The sequence below is a fragment of the Mastigoproctus giganteus genome, chromosome 10, assembly GCF_048544385.1.
Source record: "Mastigoproctus giganteus isolate SK-2022 chromosome 10, ASM4854438v1, whole genome shotgun sequence".
NCBI lineage: Eukaryota > Metazoa > Arthropoda > Arachnida > Uropygi > Thelyphonidae > Mastigoproctus > Mastigoproctus giganteus.
The window spans coordinates 18,448,230-18,472,708 of record NC_143584.1 but is presented as its reverse complement, the minus strand read 5'-3'; the positions used below and the strand labels follow the sequence as shown (position 1 = coordinate 18,472,708).

The 24,479-nt window shown below is 36.3% G+C and overlaps 1 protein-coding gene across 1 annotated transcript in view; it reads right to left on the bottom strand.

Moving 5' to 3' along the window:
• Positions 1–3,472: 3,472 nt before the first annotated feature.
• Positions 3,473–24,479, bottom strand: part of LOC150078821 (uncharacterized) — an 81,792-nt gene continuing 60,785 nt past the window's right edge. The window contains exons 6-8 of the mRNA XM_090382381.1: positions 21,997–22,199; positions 10,145–10,396; positions 3,473–5,457 (exon numbers count right to left, since the gene is read on the bottom strand). Of these exons, the coding sequence (XP_090238507.1) occupies positions 3,473–5,457; positions 10,145–10,396; positions 21,997–22,199 (2,440 nt within the window). The remainder of the gene's footprint in view (positions 5,458–10,144; positions 10,397–21,996; positions 22,200–24,479) is intronic.

The following is a 24,479-nucleotide window of genomic DNA, read 5'->3' as shown; positions in this document are numbered from 1 at the left end:
CAGTAATGGACCTCAAGATTAATTCTAATTATTTAGAATTATACACCTTATAAATCACAATAACATAAGTTACCACACAATATGTCATTTTATGTACTTATAGAAGGTATTTTATATACATATATCAGCACCTATAGAAAAGCCTTGATTATTTTACAAGGCTCTGGTAAAGATGATATAACATATCGCTGTACAGCAAATGATTTTGCTGTAGTTTATAAAGTGTAAGTAATTAGAATCAATCTTGGTGGATAACCCGCACAAAGATAATGACTCATTCAAAGATATGAAATAAATGCCAAAATTAAAGGCATATATGTGGAACCTCAAATAAGAGTGCTCATGAATGATATTCATTTTGATGCAGTTGTAACTACAAATGAAAGACTGCATGGAATGCCTTTAACGTGTTTGCATCCACCTATATTTAAGAGAGTGCAATTTTCAGAATGTTGTGAAACAACATTCCAAAATCCTCAACTTTCTGAAAAAATGTTAAATAATGATTGAAAAGTAAAAGTATGGAATTCATAGCTAAAAGTGAGCACTTACTTTTGGGCTGAGCTGTAAATTAATAAAAACCTCAAATTTTAATCAGAGTACCTTAACCTTAAAACAAGTAAAAAACAAATAAAATTTATACCAAGCTATAAACAAAAACCAAGCTTTGCTGCTAATAGTTCAGTGTTCAATCAATCTGACAGAATCGAGCAGTTATTAATTTTACGTGGCTTTACTTATACAACACATGTTTACTGATAACTTAAGAATGAGTACCACCCAAAATTGTGAAATGACTGCATTATGGCACAGCAGTTATGTACTTTTTGAACACTTAAGTGAAGCCCATCACTTGTAGTGTTATTTGATGCTCATATGGGTCAGAAGCAGCACACATTAAAGACATCCCATGAAGCTTTTTTATTTTAGCTACAAAAAGATAAGATAACTGAATACCTGCAATGTCCACAGGACTTTTAAAAGAGAAGCCAATGACATTTTGTTCTCACTGCTGTCATCAAACTTCTGTAGGTAAATACAGTAAATCCTCGCTATTCGCGATCGCCGATTTAATATAAAATGAAACCTAAAAAAATGTGAATTTTAAAGTGCCGTGAATATTTTCCGCCATAAAAAAACATGGGCATGGCTAGAATTATCTTTCCCGGTCAAAACAGCGCTGAGTGAGTGGGGGGAGAGGGGTGACAAAATCGCGAGCGTGGATATTTCTCGCTAATCCTTGTTCAGTATGTGTTATGCGCTTGTCATGTAAGGTTTCATCGTTTGCTTTTAATTTATATGCTTATAAATGGAACAAATTTATCAATTTATAAATTGATATGCTTACAAAAATGATAAATCTACCGTTTTGCAGTGTAAAACAGGCTTTTTCGAGTGTGTTAACGGAAGAAAGTGACTTTATTGTGGACAAATTCTTTTCTAACCCCTACAAAAATATGGCTTCGAATAACAAGGGAAATGTGAAAAGATCAAAGAAGGTGGTGATGACATTAGCGAATAAAATTGAGTTATTAGACAAAATTTCTAATGGTGAGAGTCTCCTCAGTGGCAAAACATTATAAAATCAATGAGTCAACGGTACGTTCAATCAAAAAATCGGAAGAAAAAATCTGCCGTAGTGTCCATGAAAACGCGCTAATTGCTTCAAAAATTTGCTCTGTAACTCGTGATGTTAAATTAGAAAAAATGGAAAAGGTTTTAAATCTGTGGATAGAAGACCGAACTCAAAATAAAATTCCGTTAAGTTCACTCATCATTCGTGAAAAGGCAAAATTCCTTTATCAACACTTTAGCGAAACTGGTGATAGCACTGGCGGGATAAGTTTTTTTTGCTAGCAAAGGCGCTGGTTTGAAAGATTTGTTTGAAATTTCTAATAAATATTATATTTAATATTAAATTGTTTCTTATTTTCATTTCGATGCCATATGCTTGCATTTCACTATGTACATATTCATAATATGAAGGTACATATAATACATACATAGACAAAATTTTAGACTAGTTTTTCTTATATATTTCATACTTTGGAACGGAACCCCTTTATTACTATGGGAGCCATAACTCAGTATTCACGCTTTCGTTATTCGCGACATTTCTCAGGAACGTAACCCCCGCAAATAGCGGGGGTTTACTGTACTATGAAGTACTGCACAGCACATTTTATGCTATATTCTAGTTTGTTACATGTATGGTGTATGTATATCTGTATTATAGAAACTGTATTTCACTTTTACTCAGATGCTATATGCGATAGAGAATTTCAGATTACAGTTTTACATTTGACAGTGAGAAATCTACAGAAATATCTACTTTTGTGCTTGTGACAAAAAAAAAAAAAAAAAGTTAGAACAATAAATTTTCTGTTTATACTCTGGAACAACCACATGGTCAGAGGAATTCACAAGATAGAAAGAATATAAGAAACAGCACCCTATTTAGTAGTCACATGGACTTAAGCCATGGCCACTCAAAGCATGTGTACTTACACCCTCATACCTGACTACTCAGCTATGGCAGCCTTTGCTGCACAATGAATAATGTGCAGCAAAGGCTGCCATAATTAATTAATATCATCAATGGATTTGATGATATTAATTAGATACAATACAATTTCAACCAAACAGTAAAAAATGACCACATTGAACTAAATATCAAAATGAACATAAATGTCCTCAGTTGAATCATATCCAAGCATTAATGGCCAATACTATAATCAATGGAAAAACACCATTTTGCTTTTCACAAATGGTGACTATATACAATATATTAATCAAAAAAGCAGCAAGGGGATGCTTAAAAATCACATTTTTTTTTAATTCCACTACTTTCTTTAAAGAAGACTATTAATCAGAAAATTTCTATACATTAAAATTTTGCTATAATGAGAGCAGAAAAAAATTCTTATATTTCTTGCTATATCCAAATTACAAGTTAAGTAGTAAATAAATGCTAAAGGAAACAAGAAATTGAGAAAAATCTGTTGTACTCACTTCTGTCATCATCCATTATTATTAATAATCTTTTTTGCAATCAAACAGGATAATGAAAGAGTTCATGTAGTGTCTTGCAGACAAATGAATGCCAATACCTCTCTACTTCTTTTCCATCTCAACACATTTTCCAAAGGAAATTAGCTCTGAAGGAATTTTATCAAGTATCACACTTTCCCAAGTGCACAGTTTACTCTGTAGGAATCACAATTATGACTAATGTTGGCTACTGACTCACAAATGTGGAAAGTCAAGTTTTATTAGTTTTCCTATACCTTCAAAGAGCAAAAACACAATAGCACATATCAAGTTTCACTAAGAGATGCACCTTTGATCAATTAAGAGACATATATTTGCAAAAACATGTTGCAGAAAAATTATGTGATAATAAAAAGTTTCATATTTACATAAATTTTGCTCTTGATAACTTATAATTTACTTAAATATTATCTTTCTTATTTTACTGAGATCCCTGTTCAGCTCCACTCATGACAGAGGAAGGCTGGGTTAAGGAAAACAAAGGAGAGAGAACTAATGGCTGGGTAGTTGAAATTACAGGAACTGACTGGCTATTTGTGATTGGACCATTTGTTGGTTGCATAGTTACAGAGGCTAGTGACGGATAGACAATATTGCTAAATTGCATTTCTTGGGAAGCTACCGTATTATCAACAGTGGAAGCAACCCCTTGTACAGTTCCCAAAACAACTTGAGGAAAGGAGTTTTGCTGATGGGCAATGGTCCCACTAAGAGTTCCATCAGCCATCACCTGAACACCTAAATTATTCAGAACATGCTGTGTCCCCTGTGTAGAGTTATTCCTTCCTAACAGCAATGCAAGTTCACCACCAAACGGAGAAGCTTCTACAATTCTAGTCTGTGGCAATGATGAAACTGCTGTCACAGGAATGCTGGTTTCAGTAGCATTTGCTATTAAAGTGTTATTTCCTGATGTTAATGGCATGCCACCAGTTACTTCTAACTGGACAGCTGAAGTTTCCTGAGGAGCTACTGGTGGCTGAAGAATGTACTGCACACCAGACTGTAGACCTGAGAGTTGCACAAGAGCAGGAGGTTGTGGCTGGTTGACAAGAGCAGCTGGTTGTGCAAAGGACATATTTTGAGGATCAACTGTTGAATCACTCTTTTTAGGATCACTGTTACTAGTACTATTAGTTTTGGTAGTATTAAAAGGCACTAAAGAAATAGTAATAATGGACGGCCTGGGTTGGAAAGAATACAAAACATGAGGTGTGGCTTCAACAGGATTCTGTGGGACTGTGGTGGTAGCAGTAACACAACAAGAAGTTTTTGCAGACTGTGCAGCTGTTGCCACTTGAACAGGAGGAACCCATGGTAATGTTTGATTATGGCTTGGATTGCTGGCAGGTAAAAGGGATGATATTGGCATGGTAACTAAATCTGGTGGCAAAATATTATTAACTGTAGGTGTATTTTGCGAGTCATTTTCTCTATTAACACTTGTATGGTTTTGAATTCGAGCTAAGAGGGCAGCTGCCTCAGTTCGAGAGATGGAAGCTTCGCTTTGCTCTGAATTAGAGGAGGAAATATCACTAGAAGATAGAGAAGGTTTGGAAGATGTTGTTGGTGCTGACATATTATTACAGTGATCTTCCATTACATTTCTTACGGCTTGGTGAAAGTTATTTGACTGACTACAAGAACCTTTTCTGGTTGAAGGATCAAAATGCAGTTGTGAAAGTGACTCTGACACAGATCTGTCTAAAGAGAGATTAGCATTCTTCTGATTAGTGCTGTTCTCTGAGACTCTAGGTACAGATGACACAGTACTCACAGAGCCTGCCAGTGATGAGCTTCCAATACCAACAACATTGGAAGAATAAGACACTGATGTATTCAGTTCTGACACCAAGGCATTATTATCAGAACTTGAATTAGGTACTTTAGAATTTTTAGCAAAGCAAGGCTGAAGAACAAGAGTATCATCACAATTGGGAAGTATTGTTTCTGGTGAAATTCTGTTTTCAGATTCCAAAGCATGTGGTATATTATTTTCAGCATTAACAGTACATTCTGTGTGCCCATCAGCAGGATTTGCAGCAGATGAAGCAGAAGTGGTACTTTGAGAAGCAGCAGGGTGATTCTCCACTGGTTCTTGAAGCTGAAGCATTGCAAGAGCTGCAGGTTCACAAGTCTGCTTAAGATGATGCCGTATATGACTTCTCAGGGAATCCTCACGTACAAAAGAGTCATCACAAAGGGCACATTTGTATGTTTTTTGGCAAGCAGGTCTAATAGTTTTATTATTTTTCCTCTTCCTTTTTTCATAAGTTTCCTTCTTTTCATAACCAGGATCATCAAAATCCTCCCCATCATCATCCTTTTCAGAATTTTTTGTAGATCTTTTTGATGTTTTCCTTGCTTTCTCTGGGTGTTTTCTCTTCACGTGAGTATAGAGGTTGCCTTAAGTTATAAAATAGAGAATAAAAATAGATCTTAAATATAATATGAAATACATTAAAAAATAATAATACAAAAAGTACAATCACAGGATATAAATTGAAAAAAAATTGTTTTCAACACTGTCTTAGTAATTTCAAGCTAAAGTTCAATTTTTTTTTCTGAAGTAAAGTTTCAGAACACTGTCAGTATTTAATGTTTTATATACATGCTGTCCTAGAATATAACATGAAGGGAAAAAAACTATAAGGTAATACATACACTGCATTCAATCAAATGCAAAGGGAATGCTCAGTTAAAATACAGGCAGTCCTCGCTTTGCACAGTAGTGAGAGACCGTAAAAATGATCATGCAAAGTGATAATCAATGGGAAAAATTACGATTGTTCAGTGATCTTTAAATTTTTTTGTCAAAACATTAAAAACTCTTACTGTCGGTTATAAATGTATGAAAAAAAGAGTAAAACTAATATTTGTTTATTACACTGTAATTTAAAACATTAGAAAAATTCAGAATTAGTGTTTTTATTTCTTTGTAAGAAACTTATCAAGGTTAGTTTGAGCAGTGCTTGCCTTCTTCTTCTTCTCATCATATAACTTACAGCGAGCATCTTTTCTATGCCTTGGCAAATTGTCACTCCTTTCTAAGTTTGGAAAGGAGTATTCATTTTATAAATTTTATCCTTTGCACTTTCAATGTTGTGAAATATCTCCGAGAGTTCCTTTTAATGTGAAGTTTTTTTGCCAGCATCGCTTCCTCTGGGATATCTTCATCTTTTTCGTCACAGCCACTTTCCTCATTTATGTCAATAAGTTCCTCTGGCTGCATATCTACAGTCTCTCAAACAGAGGTAGTGTCAACATTCCCATGGTCAGCTATTTCTTCTATAACTTCATTTAAGTTCGATTCGAATCCTGCAAAGTTATTTGCACAATGCAGTAAAAGTTTCTGCCACACTACATGCATATTACTTGCTGTTACTTCCTGCCATGATGCTTGAATGTTTTCAACTGCATGCTTTATGTCATATTTCTTCCAAAAATCAGCTAAAGAAATTGCATGAAATAGATAACATTATGGCATTACAGGAGGAAATCGTTTGGGTTACAATGAATGGGGTGTGACAAAATATGTGGCTAGTGTGTATTCACAGTGCCCAGGAACTTGTCAGCCTCCCTGAAATCTAGTTAGAGAGATTGTAGAATGTCACCAGTGTTTCCACCATGTCACCTACATTCACTTCATTGAAGTGAATGTAGGTGACATGGTGGAGACACTGGAATCACACAAAGCTGAAATGACCAAAGAGGAACTGACTGAGTTGGAGCAAGAAAGGATAAGAGTGCAGGAGGAAGAGGAAATGCAGCCAGAACTGCAAGTAAAACAGTTTATGACAAAAAGGATATCTAAAGCCTTCAGTTTTTTGAAAAAGGAATGGCCACTCATTAAAGATGACTTTGGCTTCTTAAAATGTGAATGATGTGGTATGAATAATACAATATAATATATAAAAATAATAAATGTTTACGTATACAGCACAATACATATAAATTTTTATTGCTTTCATGTTTTAAATATTGATTTAAAATTTTTTTTTTTTAATGGGTAGTCACAATCTTAATTTAATGAACATTAAATTAAATTGGTGAGTCCAAAAATTGGACTCTGAGAATGCATCTTCCCTTCATAACATGTAAAAAACACACCACACCAGATTTATGCTGTTCACAGGGACCTTCCCAACATAAATAAATCAGGGCTACCTGTAATTGTCAATATGCACCACCATGTTTTAATACCACAATGCTCATACAGCTGGAAACTGATGAACAATTTGCATTTATAGTTTGCTACTGACTGCAGTTAGTGTTCTCCATAATTACACTAAATTAGTGTGATTATGGAGAATTCACCCATAATCACACTAATATGGTGTGATTATGGGTGAATTCACCCATGTTGTTAACAGTCCAAAGAAGTATATTGCTGAATGGAAAAAAAATCCCTTAGTCAGATATAGAATGTAATGCAGCAGTTGCACTACATTATTTTCTATGGAAAATGATTTCTGAGATGTTAGTTTCTGCCTACACAAAAATTTTTGGGAATGCATTAATCATGTGACTCGAGGAATGTCTGTTAGGAAAAAACAAAGCTTGTTTCTGTAATGTAATGTTGATGCATGCGAAAGTGTACCTCTTTCTTTTAAAAGCTAGAATTTTTGCAATTGCTCTAAAGCTTAAAAAAAAGATGTGCATAAAAGTCTTTTGGTCATTGTATACATAAAAAATTGGGAAAAAACTGGATAAATTTTATTGATCTATAATGTGGGCAGAGAGAAAATTCAGTAAGCCTTTCTTGCATGATTAATGTGGTGATATAATTGACAAACCAGCCAAAGATCAACAGTCATTTTTCAGTTATCTTTACTACTGAAACTACAATAGTACTAATTGAACCACTGTAAAATAAATGATGTAATGATATCAGAAATGTGCCTATAAGAAAAGCTACTGGGACTGAGAGAGTGTAAAGCCTAGGGGGCAGATGGTGTACACTCAGTTATACTGAAAAAGGTGGCAAGTGAGTGCATCCAACCATTAGCAATGTTAATGAGATCATCAACATATTGACTGGAGAAGTAGCAATGTCTCCCCAATCCATAATGGAGAAGCTAAAGAAGTGATGATGGACAATTATAGAAAAGCAAACCTCACTTCTATAGTTGGTAAAATTATGGAATCTATAGTTAAAGATGTAATACAGGACCATCTTAAGCATGGTTTTGTGAAGTGAAGATTTTGCCTGACAAATCTGGTTAATTACTATGACTACGCTATAAAGTAGCTAGATGCAAGAAATGATTCTGATATTATATATCTGGATTTTACGAGTAGTAAGGCTTTTGATAGAGTTCCTCATGAGAAGTTATTGTATAAATTAGAGCAGGTTGGGCTAACAGGGAAGATCGATCAGTGGAGTAGGATGAAGGAGAGGAGACAGGGCGGTCATAAATGGTATTATTCAGAGTGGACCAGAGTGGCTAGTGAGTCTCTCAAGGATCAGCACTCGCACCTTTCTTGTTTGTTATTTTCCTAAATGATATTGATGAGGGAAAATCAAGAGAAGCTATCAATGTTTTCTGATAGCCTGGTGAGAAGCCGAACAATCAGAACTTGGATCAATTGCAGTATGGTCCGAAAAATGTCAGCTATAGTTTAATGCTACTAAATATAAAAGTATTGCACCTAGGGATCAGAAACTCAGGAGCAGTTAAAGATTAGGAGTGGGGGGGGGGGCCAAGGAATTAGAGGATATTCAGAAAGACTTCAGGATTACAATAATACAGCAATCCATGAAATGTAAGCAGGCAGCAAGAAGGGCTGATTGTGTTCTACTTATGATTTATCAGAATTGAGAGTGGTAGGAGGGGGACATCATCCCTCTCTATAAGACAATAGTGTGACTATACTTGGAATATAGGCCTCCGTAGCCGAGTGGGCAGGAGCGGGAGTGCAGTAGCACACGCTCTTTGAGTAGACCGGGTTCAAGCCCCTGACTGCTGAATCCGATCGATCTGCCAACCCACACTGGACCAGCGTGGCAGATTATGGTCCATTTCTCTCAGCATGAATTGTTGAGGAGGCTTCCATCCTGCAGTGGATTGATAATGGCTGCACTCTTACTTGGAATATTGTACCCAGGTGTGGAGGCCTCATCTAAAAAAAAGATATAGAGCTTCTAGAGCTGCAAAGAAGGGTGATTACTTGACAGACAGCTAACCATTATCACTATGAGATGGGGCTTGGAGCATGCAGTATGCCATGGTTTAAAACTATAACTCCTAGGAGGGGGGGGATTTTACTGTAGTGTATAAAGCCCTGAGAGAAAATCAGTAAAATGAATGAGGGAGCAATATCTTCATTGGTAAGTGAGACAAGAACTAGAGGGCAAAGCTATAAAATCTTAGGAAGAACAGTATGCTAAATTTTATTAAGTTTATCTTTGGGCAGCACACATTGTGAAACATTGGAATAAGTTGTTTGCAGGTGGCCAATGCAGAGTTTGACAAAATTCAAAGAAAAATAAAATACAAGTTCTTTTATATCAGGTTCTTTTTGGCTTTGGGAATATGAGAGAGAGGGCAGGGTTTTTTTAGCAGATGTAGAATAAGTTTGCTTCCCTGTATCATTATGCCATTTTAATATTAACTCTAATCATAATCTGTGCATCAATATTAATGATGACATTAAACGTCATCATTAATATTGACTATACATCATTAATATAAACCTAACTGACATTAAAAGCTATTAAAAATGCCACTATGAATGTGTTTCGTTCATTAAGAATGTGTATTGATATCTACTATTGCAACTAATTGTAACTTAAATTAACAGAGATTGAGCTTTATTAAAAAAAAAATAAAAGCTTTGTTTTAAACAGAGAATGCACAAAATTAAAATCTCTTTTAAAAGCAGGTCTCTCAATAATAACAAAATGATAAAAAGAAATTAGAATTCATGTTAGTCACTGCAGTTAAGACATGCAAAGCATGAAACTATAAACAGAAAGCTTTTTTCCTTTTTCATTTTTTTTTTTTTGTATAAGCTAATAATAATGATTTTGTCAGTGAACTGCACAAGTTTCAAAAGCTGAAACAATAATTACTAAGATAAACATACTTACATGCTTGTCTTGAACTGAACTTGCAATCTGAACATTTGAAAGGTTTCTCAGTATTGTGGACTCGTTGGTGTGTCTTCAGATTACTCTTAGACGTTGTAGTATAAGTACACTGGGGACATTTGACTGGTTTGTTGCTATGGCTACGCACATGTTCTCTTAGTTCTTTTCGTGAAGGGGTGCGGAAGTCACATTTGGAACACTCCCACTGTTTTTCAATGGAATGATTAAGCTTTGTGTGTATAGCAAGGTTCACTAAATAAAAAAATTTAAAAAAAATCATTTCATGCCTTACATTAAAACAATAATCATTTCAATGAAAGAATATGACAAATAATTTAAACAGAAAAAAATGAATCAGTAATTCAAGCTCTAGACGGCCTCATTTAAATGCTCCCCAAAATGTTATTATTGTTATTATTTGGTTTTTAGGAGCATTAGCAACTAAGGCCATACTGCTCCATGGATATGCGGTGGACATTTCCTGACCGTTCCGTATTTGGTGGGCACGGGCTCGAACACCGGTCTAATCAAGAAGCATGTGCTACGCACTGCTGCTCCTGCCCACCTGGCTACAGAGGTGCCTACCCAAAATGTGATACACATCTACACTCCAAGGGTGTCCAAAGAATCATTAAGGAGTATACAGCAATACGCAATGAAACGAAAAGTCTACAATGAAAAGAATAGAAGTCAACGGTGTGATCACACCACTGCAAAAAAACACATTCCATTTGTGTTAATAAAAAAATATTTTCAGTGATGAAAACGCTGCAGATTCAATAGACTCAACTTTTTTAAAAGCATGTCAAGGTTTTAATCCCGATGAAGTAAAGTGCTTAAATAATTTCATCACTGAAATTATTTAAGTTGTCATTTTCAATCCGAAAATGACAACTTCAAAATTGAATATCAATGCTACGGGAAAAAAAAAATTGAAAGAGTTAAATGACACTGAAATTTAATTCTTTTCTGATTGGCCAAAAAACAATTATTTCCCAGACTATCACAGAGAGTCTTCTGATATATATATCACTCCCAACCGACAGCTTTGATGCAGGGGCAATTTTTTATAAATATGATGGCAGCCTGTGAGATGACTGATGAAATTCATCTATGTATAATATACTCTTATCAGAATTCATTGTTGCAAATCGAATCTAAATACAGCCAATTAATTAGTCTTTTTTCTTCTTAAATGATTACACGGATCCAATTATTATTACCTTAAAATATATGGAGTTAAAGGGAAATTAATGCAGAGATTATGCACACTGCTTTTTCAACACTGCAGTGCTTTCTTTGATTTAGAAAAGAATTCATGAAAACACCAATGAAAAGTGACTTACTGTGGCAACATCTCTGCTGTGATCCATGCCCAATCAAACAGCGTGAGAATATGTAATATAAAACTCCAAAAAAAATAAATAATAAATAAATAAAAATACAAATCAACTGTAATTTCATCAGTAACCACAAGGCCCCTGTGAATGAAAGTAAGGAAAAACAATATTTAAATAAGCATGGTAACAAAATAGCTACCAGAATGAGTCAAAACTTATCATTTCTGAAATTGGGCTGGAATGCCATTCTGGGTTATAAGTTTACTTTTCTTAAATTAATTTCAGGAATTTAATTTGTTAAACTTAAAAAAAAAAAAAAAAAAAGTCCAGAATGTTGTTAAGACGGCTGTCACCTATTACAAGTTCAAGAACATTTACTATAATTAATAATGATGAATGTCACAATTAATGATAACTGGCAAATAAAAATGAAATGACCTTTCAATAAAATCAAGCCACTTCTGAACCTAGTAAAAAATGAGACAATTGTCTAGTGCCATTTTACAATTTTTATTAAACAAATTTCTGAAATAAAGCATAGACTACACGACAAGCTGCATCATTCGTTATACTATTTTTAAAACCACTATATCATTATACCATTTAAAATATTTTCAAATTTGAGAACTGAATATTACAAATAGTTCCCATTAGAAGACATTAACCTGCTTGCTTGCTAGCTTTGGGAGTTCCTTGGTGAATTGACTTTTTTGGTCATAGTGTGCCAAATTCATATGGTCCTACACAGAATGTTTATCACTTGTCTGTACAAGTGTGTGTTTACAGGTTGATCTGAATGCCAAGTAAGCTAAAAAAAAACCAGAATAACTCATGGAAATCCTCAGCCTGAAATCAGCTAACTACAGTCCCAACTGAGGAGGCCTTTAAGAATTTTTCCAATCTTGGGAGGATTTAAAAGCGGCACACTTACTATACAGTCATGGAGGATAGGATAGATTCCATCAGGAATCAATCCTATTATATTAAAAGAAGCAGTAAACATCCTATAATAATAAGAACATTTTAAGATTCAGGAAAAATCCCTACAGATTGGAGATGTGCAAATGTGTCTCCTATTCACAAGGGAGGTTTGAAGGGTGAAATTGGCAATTATAAACCAATAAGTCTGACTTCTGTGCCAGGGAAAATAATACAATCACCAATTAAAGAAGTAATGCAAGAACAATCAGATTGGTCATGATTAATATACACAGAACAGATATGTGAAAATTCATGTGTAGCCAGAGTTGCAAGTGAATTGACAGTTGATTGTTGGAATAAACAACCATGTAGCATTATATAAGTAGGCAGTTTGAATAAATTAAATTTAATGAAAGACTGAAGAAATATTATAAATAATGAGCAAATGATGTGTTTTTTTTTTTTTTTTTTTTTTTTGCTGATAATGTATAAGCTTGCTTCTTTGCATTATTTTGTCAATACTAATTCACAGCTGTAATTATGGTCCACAAATTGCAATCTTCACAACTGGTTTTTATGTCTGCAGGAAGAAAATCCTGGAATAAATATTTGGGGAACCCTGCACCTCTGGCCTAAGACCATCTAACTAACTTTCAAGTGAAGCACCTTTATAAATCATGCTTTTAAATGGGCCCTTTGTAAATTTATATAAATACACCCTTATAAATTTTCTCCAATTAATGAGAAAATTGGAGCAGAAAGTATCAAAGCCAATATGGCCTGGTCATTTTATGCCACACAGTGCTAAAAATTCAAATTTCACATACAGTCAGTCCAATAAAATATTATATCACCATAAAATTACCTTAATAGTGCTAATTATTAAAAAAGAAAAAAAAAGAAGCCATACCCAAACAGACTTGTCTGGAGGCAACCCAAATGAAACCTACATATATGAATGAATTCTGTTGGTGAACACTCACAACTGGACTTGTCCAAATATAACTCTCCAGCTAAGTCTGAACCCTGCTGGTTGCTTGCCATCGGCACAGTTAATCCTGTGTTTACATATACTCATACCAATGCCATAAGTCTGTCAGTGAATAATAAAGTAGCAGCAGATTTCTTGCTGGCCATGGGCCCCTTTATAGTTAATAAGAACCAAAACAAAGAGAAAGCAACTTGGTGATTGTCTCTTCTCCAATGGAACCTTTATCTCATGGCTATTCCCAACCTCGTGTTGTTTGGCATTACAAGAATGCAAAATGGGATGACCTGCAAGACTTTTCTTCTTTTCCTTGGTCAGATTACTGTTTCAAAACTTCTAATGTCAACGTTTGCTCAGATCGTGTCAGTGAAATTATTCTTGCAGAAATGGAATCCTTTATCCCACACTCCACTTTAAAATCTCATCCTTTATCTAAACCTTGGTTTTCCAATAAATGTGCTAAGGCTGTTCAAGAGAAGAATGTTGCATATTTTAATTGGCTTGTTTCTAATTCTTCAGTTTCATTTTCTGCCTACACCAAAGCTCGCAACAATTGTAAAGCAGTTATTAATCAGTCCAAACTAGAGTTTGAACAGGCTAAGAGTAGAAAACTTGCTTCTTGCCCTAATGGTAGCCAAGCATTCTGGTCTCTTGCCAAAGCTATTGGCCGCAACTTTTGCCCATCTCTGCTCCCACCTCTGTCCAAACCAGATGGTTCTGTTGTCACTTCAGCCAAGGATAAAGCTGACCTGCTAGCATCCCATTTTTCTTCCAACTCATGTATTAATGATCTTGGTAAAACACCTCCCACCATTTCCAACACGCTCCATTCAATGCCTCCTGTGGTCTTCCGTCAAAAGGATTTTGACGAATCTTAATGCTAAGAAAGTTCCAGGTCCAGATGGTATTTCTCCACTTGTTCTCAAAACCTGTGCTCCTGAAATTACTCCTATTCTTTGCCGCCTTTTTTCACTTTCTTATACCAAAGGTGTTTTTCCTTCTGCTTGGAAATTTGCTCATATCCAGCCAGTTCCTAAAAAGGGTGACAAAGCCCTCCCATCCAATTACCGTCCCATTGCAATTACTTCTACTCTTTTTAAAGTAATGGAGAAATCAATTAACCGCCAACTCTTAAACCACCTAGAAACATTCCATCTGATCAACGATCGCCAGTATGGATTTCGTCAGTGTCGATCCACTGGTGATATTCTGGCTTATGTTACCCATTTATGGACTAATTCAATGGAAAGGTTCGGTGAAACACAAGTAGTTGCTCTTGACATCTCAAAGGCTTTCGATCGTATTGGCATAAAGGTCTTCTAAACAAGCTTCCATCTTATGGTTTTCCAACTGTTTTTAGTAATTGGTTATCCAGTTTTCTCTCTGATCACTTACTGAGGGTGATGGTAGTTGGCTCTCTGTCTTCTAACTTCTCCACTAATGCCGGTGTCCCCCAAGGTTCAGTTCTTTCACCCATTCTTTTCCTCTTGTATATTAATGACCTTCTTCCATTGACTGGAAATCCTATCCATAGTTTTGCCAATGATAGCACATTGCATTCCACTTTCCATTTTGAGAAACCTTGTCCTGCTCAATCAGCTTCAATTTCTCGAAAATCTGCTACCAATTCCTTAAACGCCGATCTTCAGGTATTTCTCCAGTGGGGCAAAGACAATTTAGTTGATTTCAACCCTTCTAAAACTCAGTCTTGTCTTATGTCTCACAAAAAGGATTCTTCTGCTGCTATGCTCATCTTTAGTGACACTCTGATTTCTAGGCAAAATGATATATCTCTTTTGGGGATTACCCTGACTTCTAATCTCTCTTGGCACAAGCACATTACAAATATTGCTTCATTTGCATCTAAAAAACTTGGTTTTCTCTTTCGCTCTCGGCATTACTTTTCTTCGACAGCTGCTCACTCTGTATAAATCGCAAATCCGCCCTGCCATGGAATATTGTTCCCATATCTGGGGTGGTGCCCCCAAAACCTCTCTCAGGCTTCTTGATTCCATTCAGAAGAGGGCAGTTAGGTTAATTAATGATTCATCTCTAACAGAGTCTCTCCATTCGCTGTCTCATAGACGTACTGTTTCTGCTGCATGCCTCTTCTACAGATACTTCCATGGGCACTGTTCTTCTGAATTGGCTTCTATAATTCCTGCTCTCTCTTTCAAAACAGTCCGAACACGTGCCGCCACCAGCCAACATCCATTTACTGTCCAACTTCAAACTCACAGAACCAACTTTTCATCTTCCTCGTTTATTCATTCAACTGCCGTTTTCTGTAACAACCTTCCTTCATACGTATTTCCTGAAAATTAGTCTACAGAAGTTCAAGTCCAATGTCAACAAATATCTTCTTTCGTCTTCTCAACCTCCACCCAAGCACGGTACTAAGTACTATAGGTTCTAATACCTCTCGTGTTTGGGGTTTACATAAAAAAAAATAAAAATTTAAATAATATAATGTAAATAAAAATTTCTGCACTTCAAATAACCCATTGAGTTTTATGTAGTTTCAATAATTCCTTTTTTTAATTATGGGTCCTGAAGTCAACAAAGCTGCTTGAATGAGAAAAGATGGGCAAAATCAGTTACCACGTAGTCATCTGATATTTAGTATTAGTAATTTGGGAGAAAGGGTCTAATGCCAAATGCAATAATGCCAAAAGAAGTGGGCAGCAGAATTTAAATGAGGGAGGGAGAGCCTGGGAGATGACCCACACTGTGGAAGACCTGCAACATGCATCACTCCAGAAGTTATTGACGGTGTGCAGATCTGGTGATGAGGTTGATGAACGAGTGACAGTCCAATACATTGCTAGCATCTTGGATATCTCATCTGAACACGTATACCACACATAATAACAGAAATTTTCACTATGAAAAAGGTATCAAGACAGTGGGTCCCCAAGTTGGTAACAGCAGATCAAAAACACACAAGAGTTGTCAAATCAAGTGAACATTTGCATCATTTTTCAAGCAAATATTCGTGACCTTATCCAAGGTCATGCATCCATCACTTTTTGAACTGTTCACAAAGGAGCAGTTCAAACAGTGAAAACTCAGTTCTTCTCCCCTCCAAAGAATGCCAAGTCAATCCTTCTGGAAAGATGATGGCATTAGTTTTTTTGGGATGCTAATGGAGTGTTGCCAGTGGATTATCTACAGAAAGGCCAGACAGTCATAGGGAAAATTATACAGACCTTGTGAGGCATTTGCGCGAAATCATCAGAGATAAACACTAAGGAAAAGTGAGTAAAAGAGTCTTGTTCCACCATGACTCGCATGACTCCAAAGGAGACTACACTGTGTGATATTAAATGAATTACTGGTATACTCAGTTGGCACTGCACTACTTTTTTTCAATATTGATCACAACACCTGGCTGAATAAATCTAGCTTTACGAAAACAGTTTTTGATTGTTTGTTCAGAAATTAAATCCCCAAGCCCTAGCCATCATATGCACAGCATATAATATGTTAATTCTTTTTGCCATGCCCCTAGCTTGGGCATCGTCATTTCCTTCAATTTCTGAAATAATTTTGCTTTGCATTGCACTCCTGCACAATGTTTTGAAAACCTTTATGATTCCTTGATCCAAAGGTCTAGACATTGCATTTGCTGGAAAAAATACAGATTTTATGTTGTTCAAATGCACATTCAGATGAGTTGTACAGTTATCTAAGGTAAGCACAATTTTTTTACCGGCTTGTGATGATTCTCTGTCCCATTCTTTCAGAAAGTAAATGAAACTTTGAGACGTCATCCATGCATTTGTGTTGCTCTTATATTCAAATAGTAGGGTTTTGTGTCCCTCTGAAGACACAGATGCTTACTTTCCCAATTATGAAAAGCTTTTTTTTTTTTTATTGTGCTTGCCATATTGCACATAAGAAGTACAGGCAATCTTTGTCCTTTTTTCAAGCTGCCAAATGTTCATTTCTGAATAATAAAGTATGTTCAGGCATCACCTTATAATGGGGGATTTTAATTTCCCAGATTGTTGTTGTTATTTGTTTTTTAGGAAACTAAGGCCATAGTGCTCCGGGATATGCGGTGGTCATTCCCTGACCTTTACGCATTGTCCGTATTTGGTGGTGACGGGCTCGAACCCCGGTCTAATCAAGAAGAGTGTGCTACGCACTGCTGCTCCTTCCCACCTGGCTACGGAGGCGCCCAAATTCCCAGATATTGACTGGAATTTGTGGGTTGGTCACTCACACACTAGCAAGGCTTTTGTGGATTTATTGGATGATTGTTTTCTACATCAGCATGTTCGGGAGGCAAATAGAGGGAGTAATACTCTTCATTTGATTATCAGTAGTGATTCTTCATGCATTAAGAATCTGCAGATAGAGGAACCACTAGGTGGCAGTGATCTCAGTGTGCTGAAATGGAATTTACTCAAAGAGGTAACTACCATCAGGGGTAAAGGGAAGGGTTATTGCTTTCGTAAAGGCGACTACGATGGTTTGAGACAGCATTTAAATTCTATACAGTGGAACCAACTGATGATGTTACCAACAGCAAATTCAAAATGGGAAGCATTCAAAGAACTTATCTTGGAAGCTACTAGGCTTTACATACCAACTAAGAAATATTGTTCAAGGTTTAGGCCTAAATGTATGTCAGATGAACTAATGAGACCTTTGGCAGAGAAGAAAAATGCATGGGATACATATAAATTAACACATGACACAGAAGCCTATGATAGATATAAGTTGATCTATAACCAAGTTGCAAAGGAGGTTAGGCAGGCGAAGGCAGATTACGAGACATCTTTGGCAAGGGATGCAAAGAAAAACAACAAAGAGTTCTTTACTTATGTAAACTCTAGAAGGAAGGGGATGAATCAGATTGGTCCACTTGATATCGATGGTTCACCTGTTGATGATCCTGCTCAGGTAGTTAACAAACTAAATGAATATTTTGCATCGACATTCACACATGAGGAGTTATTCAGAGAGGGAAATGCCAGAGGTGTATTCAACTCTGGCAGTAAGCTAGATAATCTTGTAATAAATGAGAGTAAAGTGGAGGAGAAATTGTTGAAGATAAACACAAGAAAGGCACCTGGGGTGGATGGGATCTATCCAGTTATATTAAAGGAGGCAGCAAAGGAAGTAAGCAAACCATTAGCCATAATTATGAGAGCTTCCTTGGACTCAGGGGAGGTACCCATAAACTGGAGATGTGCAAATGTGACCCCAATTCACAAAGGAGGATCAAAGGGTGACACAAGTAATTATAGACCTGTTAGTTTAACTTCTGTTCCTGGAAAATTAATGGAGGCACTGGTTAAAGAAGCACTGCAGGATCATCTAGACAAGACTTCAGTTATAGCTCAGGCACAGCATGGTTTTGTTAAGGGAAAGTCTTGCCTGACCAAAATGATTGGATACTATGATGCAGTCACAAAAGAACTGGATGCAGGGAATAACTTTGATATTATATACTTGGATCTTAGAAAGCCTTTTGATACTGTTGCACATGGAAGACTGCTGCACTAATTGGAGCATTGTGGCATTGGAGGCAAATTGCTGCTATGGATAAAGGGGATGGTTGAGGGGGAAAAGGCAGTGAGTGGTAATCAATGGACACTGCTCATCATGGACTAATGTTATTAGTGGAGTCCCTCAGGGTTCAGTGTTGGGTCCATTATTGTTTTCTGTATTTATAAATAATATTGATGATGGTATATCAAGCTTAATGTCCAATTTTGCAGACGATACAAAGGTTGGCACGGTTGTTAAGGACACTACTGACTATGCTGCTGCAACAGGATCTGGAAAGGTTGAGCAGATGGGCTGAGAGGTGGCAAATGAAGTTTAACATTGACAAATGTAAAGTACTACATATGGGAAACAGCAACCCCAGGGCAACGTATCAACTCTGTGGTACTACACTGACAGTGGTAGAGAATGAAAAGAACCTGGGGGTAATTGTGCAGGCAGATATGAAGTTCTCTGAGCAGTGCAGATGGGCTGCAAGAGTAGCTCATGGTGTCTTATCAATGATATACAGGAATTTTTCTAGCAGGGATAAGGAGGTGATTATTCCCTTGTATAAGGCAATGGTCAGGCCACACCTTGAGTACTGTATACAGGTGTGGAGGCCTAATTTCAAGAAGGATGTAGAGCTGCTGGAACGAGTACAGAGAAGGGCAACAAGATTAGTGAATGGAACAAAGGGTTGCTCTTACGAAGAAAGGCTTAAGTTTTGCAAATTACTGTGTCTGGAGACTAGGCTGTTGTTGTTGTTATTTGCAAGCTATTGGCGCAAGAGCAGCTTAGGCTATAATGCACCTAGCCTAGGTAGGAGAGTTTTGTATATCAGCATTTTTTTACTTTACTTGTGATTTATGGCAGAACCAAGACTTTGCTATATATATTTGTATAGCTTCTCTATAAAAGGTGTACTATTAATTTTATATGTTTTGAAAGTATCCAGTTAACTTAAGGAAGTAGAAAACTTCGGTTATATTTGACCGGTCATCTAAAATTGTTTTAAGCATTAGATTGTTTTGTTTATTCATTATTGATTGAAAGGCTTTGACGTTCTCTATGAAATTTTGGACAGTTTACCATGAAGTGTTGTATAGTCAGCGGAACTTGACAGTTTTGGCATTGAGGGGGGGGGGTCTTCACCTCTGAGTAGATAACAGTGAGTCATAGGTGTATGCCCGATTCGCAGTCGAGCGAGGATCACTTCTTCCTGTCTATTCGATCGGAAGCTAGTAGACCATGGTCGAAGTGTTTCTTTTATTAGGCGAAGTTTGTTGTTATTCTGATCTAGGGAGACTAGGCACCGGCGAGGTGATCTGATAGAGGTGTATAAAGCCTTGAATGGTTTGAGCATGCTCAATGCTGATGGGATTCTGCCTCTTGCTCAGAATAATCACCTGAGAGGGCATAAATTCAAATTGAGGAAAGACAGATGTAGGATAGATGTGCGGAAATTTGCCTTTAGCCAGCGGGTGGGTAGTTGATTGGTGGAACAGACTTCCATCCCTTGTTGTGGAAGTGGATAGCCTAAATAAATTTAAGGCTCAGCTGGACAGGTATTTCAAACGAACGGAGGGGTTAAGCGGAAGGGTGTTTTTTTTTTTTTTTTTGGCTGATGCTGCATAAGCTTGCTTTCTTGCATCATATGCCTCTACTAATGCTAATCACTCTAAAATAACACCAGTTTCATCAGTGTTGAAAATTGTCAGAACTAAATTCTTCCAATAAATTAGGTAAGCAATTTTCAACCCATTTTTGTGCTGAACCTGTGTCTAAGTCTGATTTTTCTCCCTGAAATTTTTTGTACATAATGTTCTATCTCTCCTTCTACCTAGTTAGCCACCCATCTGCAGGCTTAAAATTGTTTTCACCGAGTTCATCTGAAAATTCCTTTGCCTTTTCGCATAGGATATTTCTACTGATAGGGGCATTTTTTAATCTTGCATTTGTGAACTCAGAAGCACATCTTCCACAAGTTCATTCTTTCCATATCTTTTTCTTTTCCTGTTCAGATTGTCATTCTCAGTCACTATCACTACTAATAATTAATGAGATTTCTACTCTTTAAAAGTTTACACAAAAAAGGCTGTGAAATATAGTTTTAATGCAGCTTCTCTCTTTCTCTCTGACTACACTTAGGTAAGGTATCATCATAAGCACTTAGAATTTTGCTCTTTTCACTCAAATCTCTACATTTTTGTGACATTTTTATTCTAAGAAAAAATAAATCACAGTTCAATTCTCGATAGACCTCAACTGCAAACTAAACTCAAATCTATCCACGAAAAGCAGACAGTGGATACAGTACTGCACACAAGCACTGTAGCCAACCAGGCTAGCCAGGTGGGTAAAGTGCCTGCCTGGCAACCCAAAGGTCACGGGTTTGAATCCCGCCTCGGGCTTGGATCAGAGTAAAATGCAAAAATTTTGGGAGGTGCATTATGGCCACAGAAGCCGATGGACCAACAACTAACAAAAAAAAAAAAAACAAGCACCGTAAGATCATATGATCACTTGTGGGAAACTTCAAAGGTTTGTACAGCGTAATTAAATACCAATAACTTGTTTTACATGGTTGTCAAACCTTACAATAGTGGGTTGGCTTGCTCCTTTCCCCAACCATACAGCCCTATAGCAAAAGCACCATGTTCTTTATTGTTCCCTTGCTTTTGTTTACAGGCACTCCCCTGCATTTCCTGAAGGCTACAGACACAGCAGGATAGAAGTTAAAAAGGTGCTGCTTTTATGTAAACATTATTTTGCATGGTCAGGGTTGTAAATAATTAACAAATTTCTCACTTATAAACAATTCTAGGTGTTTTAAAAGACACATTTCTCCTAATTGAAATAATAAATGGCAGTATGATCACATCAAGTGGAAGAATTTATATACATTATAATATAGATGGTTTTTGGATTTTTCATTTTTGATTATAATAAGCAGCCAATAATGATAAACAAAGATAATGTTAATCGGCATTTACTTTACTATCATTGGCATAGTACCAAAATAATTGTAAAATACAGTAAGAACTTTGCATTAAAAACGGTTTATACTTGTGACAAAGCTAAACAAATACGACAATACAAACCTTTTACTGAACACCGGTAGTTGCATAGAGTACATTTGTATGGTTTCTCTCCTGTATGCAAGCGCATGTGCCTCTTCAGATCCGAGTTTATCTTAAATTTAGCTGTACAAACTGAACAGTGAAATGGCGAGTCTCCTGTATGGGTCCTCAAATGTACTACCAGTTGACTAGAATTACGACTTGCATATGGACAAATCTGACACCTGAAAAACAAATAAATAGAATGTAATCTTTGCATAAGATGATATAGTTAAGACGTGTGCTGCACCTGGTCCTGTGTTTGTAGTAAAAGAATAGCAAGTTCAAATTTTTTAGTTTCAAGCATAAAGCACAGCTTTGTTCATGATTTTCACTTTGGTCATAATTGCATCTGATCTTGTCTCTACACATCCCTATATGCATGGTATAGCAAATGAATTGTATTTTATTTCACAATTTGAAAATCTAGTTTTTAAGTCTCCCTAATGTAATATCAAATACAATAAGTGCTGGTTATAGTGATCAATGGTTATTAGAATAAGAAATTTAGAGAATTAAATTTCAAAGAACAGATTCAAATCAATAAAATGCACTACACTTTCATTGTTTATCGGGATCACATCTTCAGTTATAAGAATCAATTTTGAATGCCTCTGTGATATTTTTCTAAGGCACATTTCTAGAGGTCACAACCATAAAAAAATTAAAAACAATTTGCAGTTTTCAGTTTATTAGGCCTTTTTGTTTGTACAATTTGTTATAAACGGGTAGTTACTACAATTTTAACAGAAGAAATTGCCCAATCTGTTATTGATAATTTTGCCAAGGAGGAGGTAAGTGAAGATGAACCCGAACGAATTCCAGTTAAAAAACAGCAAACTCATGAAATTATAGCAATCCTGAGGGAAGAGTTGTAAGAAACTTATTGAAAAATCTATAGACTTTGTAGTGATAATTTAAAGCAATCTAAAATAAATGACTATTTAAAATTATAATCATATTACAAAAGTGTTATATTTAATTAATATGTATATTAATTAAGCTATGTACGTAAGTATAATTTATTTTTATTTTGCTAATCTGTGAATAATGTTCTTCCGAATAACTGAAAGTTTTCTGTTGTACATTTTTTTTTACTCATTTAGCGTCTTTAAATAGTTCTGTATTTCTCATACATCTTTTCTACCGCCATCTAGTGGCCAAATCAGTTACCAACCAGCATTCGAGAGTCTGTTCATATATGCTTCTACTGTATATACAACAATGATGTTGTTAAGAGAAGTTTAAACGTGACAGAAATACATGGACGAGCTTCATAGTCCCCAATACTCACAGTAAACAGGACACAGAGCAGTAGATAAAGCCACCGGTCAGACGCCTCCAAAATAAACCATTGTTTAATCATCACGAACATGCGCACACTCATTCCGGTAATTTGTGCTTTATATCTTTATTTATATAGCCTGTGGATAATATTCATCGGTTTTCACTTATTAGAATTGGCTTTTATTAGAATCAAAATTCAATTTGAAAACATGATCACTATAATGGTTACTGTATTATATTACTTTTATTCTTTTTATGAAAAAGGTAACGGCCCCTTTTTAGTAGTTGTTATTTGGTTTTTAGGAGAATTAGCAACTAAGGCCATATTGCTCCGGGGATATGCGGTGGTCATTCCCTGACCTTCCCGCATCCTCCGTATTTGGTGGTCACAGGCTCGAACCCCAGTCTAATCAAGAAGCGTGTGCTATGCACTGCCACTCCTGCCCACCTGGCTATGGAGGCGCCAACCACTTTGTGTGCAGAAAGCAAGCTTACGTAGCATTAGCAAAAAAAGAAGAAAAAAACTATTTCACACATCCATTCCCTCTAAAAGCATTTCTCGTTCCTTCTTGAATGGAAAGGCAAATTTCTGCATTCTGCACATCTATTCTACAGTCTTTCCTCAAATTTGAATTTCTGCCCCCTCATGTTCGTAATCTGAACATGCGGAAGAATCCCACCAGAATATGATCAACCCATTTAAGGCCTTATACACCTCAATCAGATCACCTTGCAGGTGCCTAGTCTCCAGCCACTGCAATTTGCAGAACTTAAGCCTTTCTTGGTAAGAGAATCCCTTCAATCCCCTCACCAATCTTGTTGCCCTTCTTTGTACACACTCAAGCATCTCTACATCCTTTCTAAATTGAGGCCTCCAGACCTGTACGCAGTACTCAAGGGCGTGTCCTGACCATTGCTTTATACAAAGGGATAACACCTCCTTTTCCCTACTAGCAAAATTCCTGTATACCATTGACAAACCTGCTTTGGCAACCTGTCTGCATTGCTCAGAAAACTTCTATCTGACTGCACAATTACTCCCAGATCTTTTTCATTTTCTATCACCCTAAGTGTAGTACCACACAGTTGGTACATTTCTACCCGTATGCAGTATTTTACATTTGTCAATGTTAAACTTCAGTTGCCACTTCTCGGCCCATCTGCCCAAATTTTCTAGA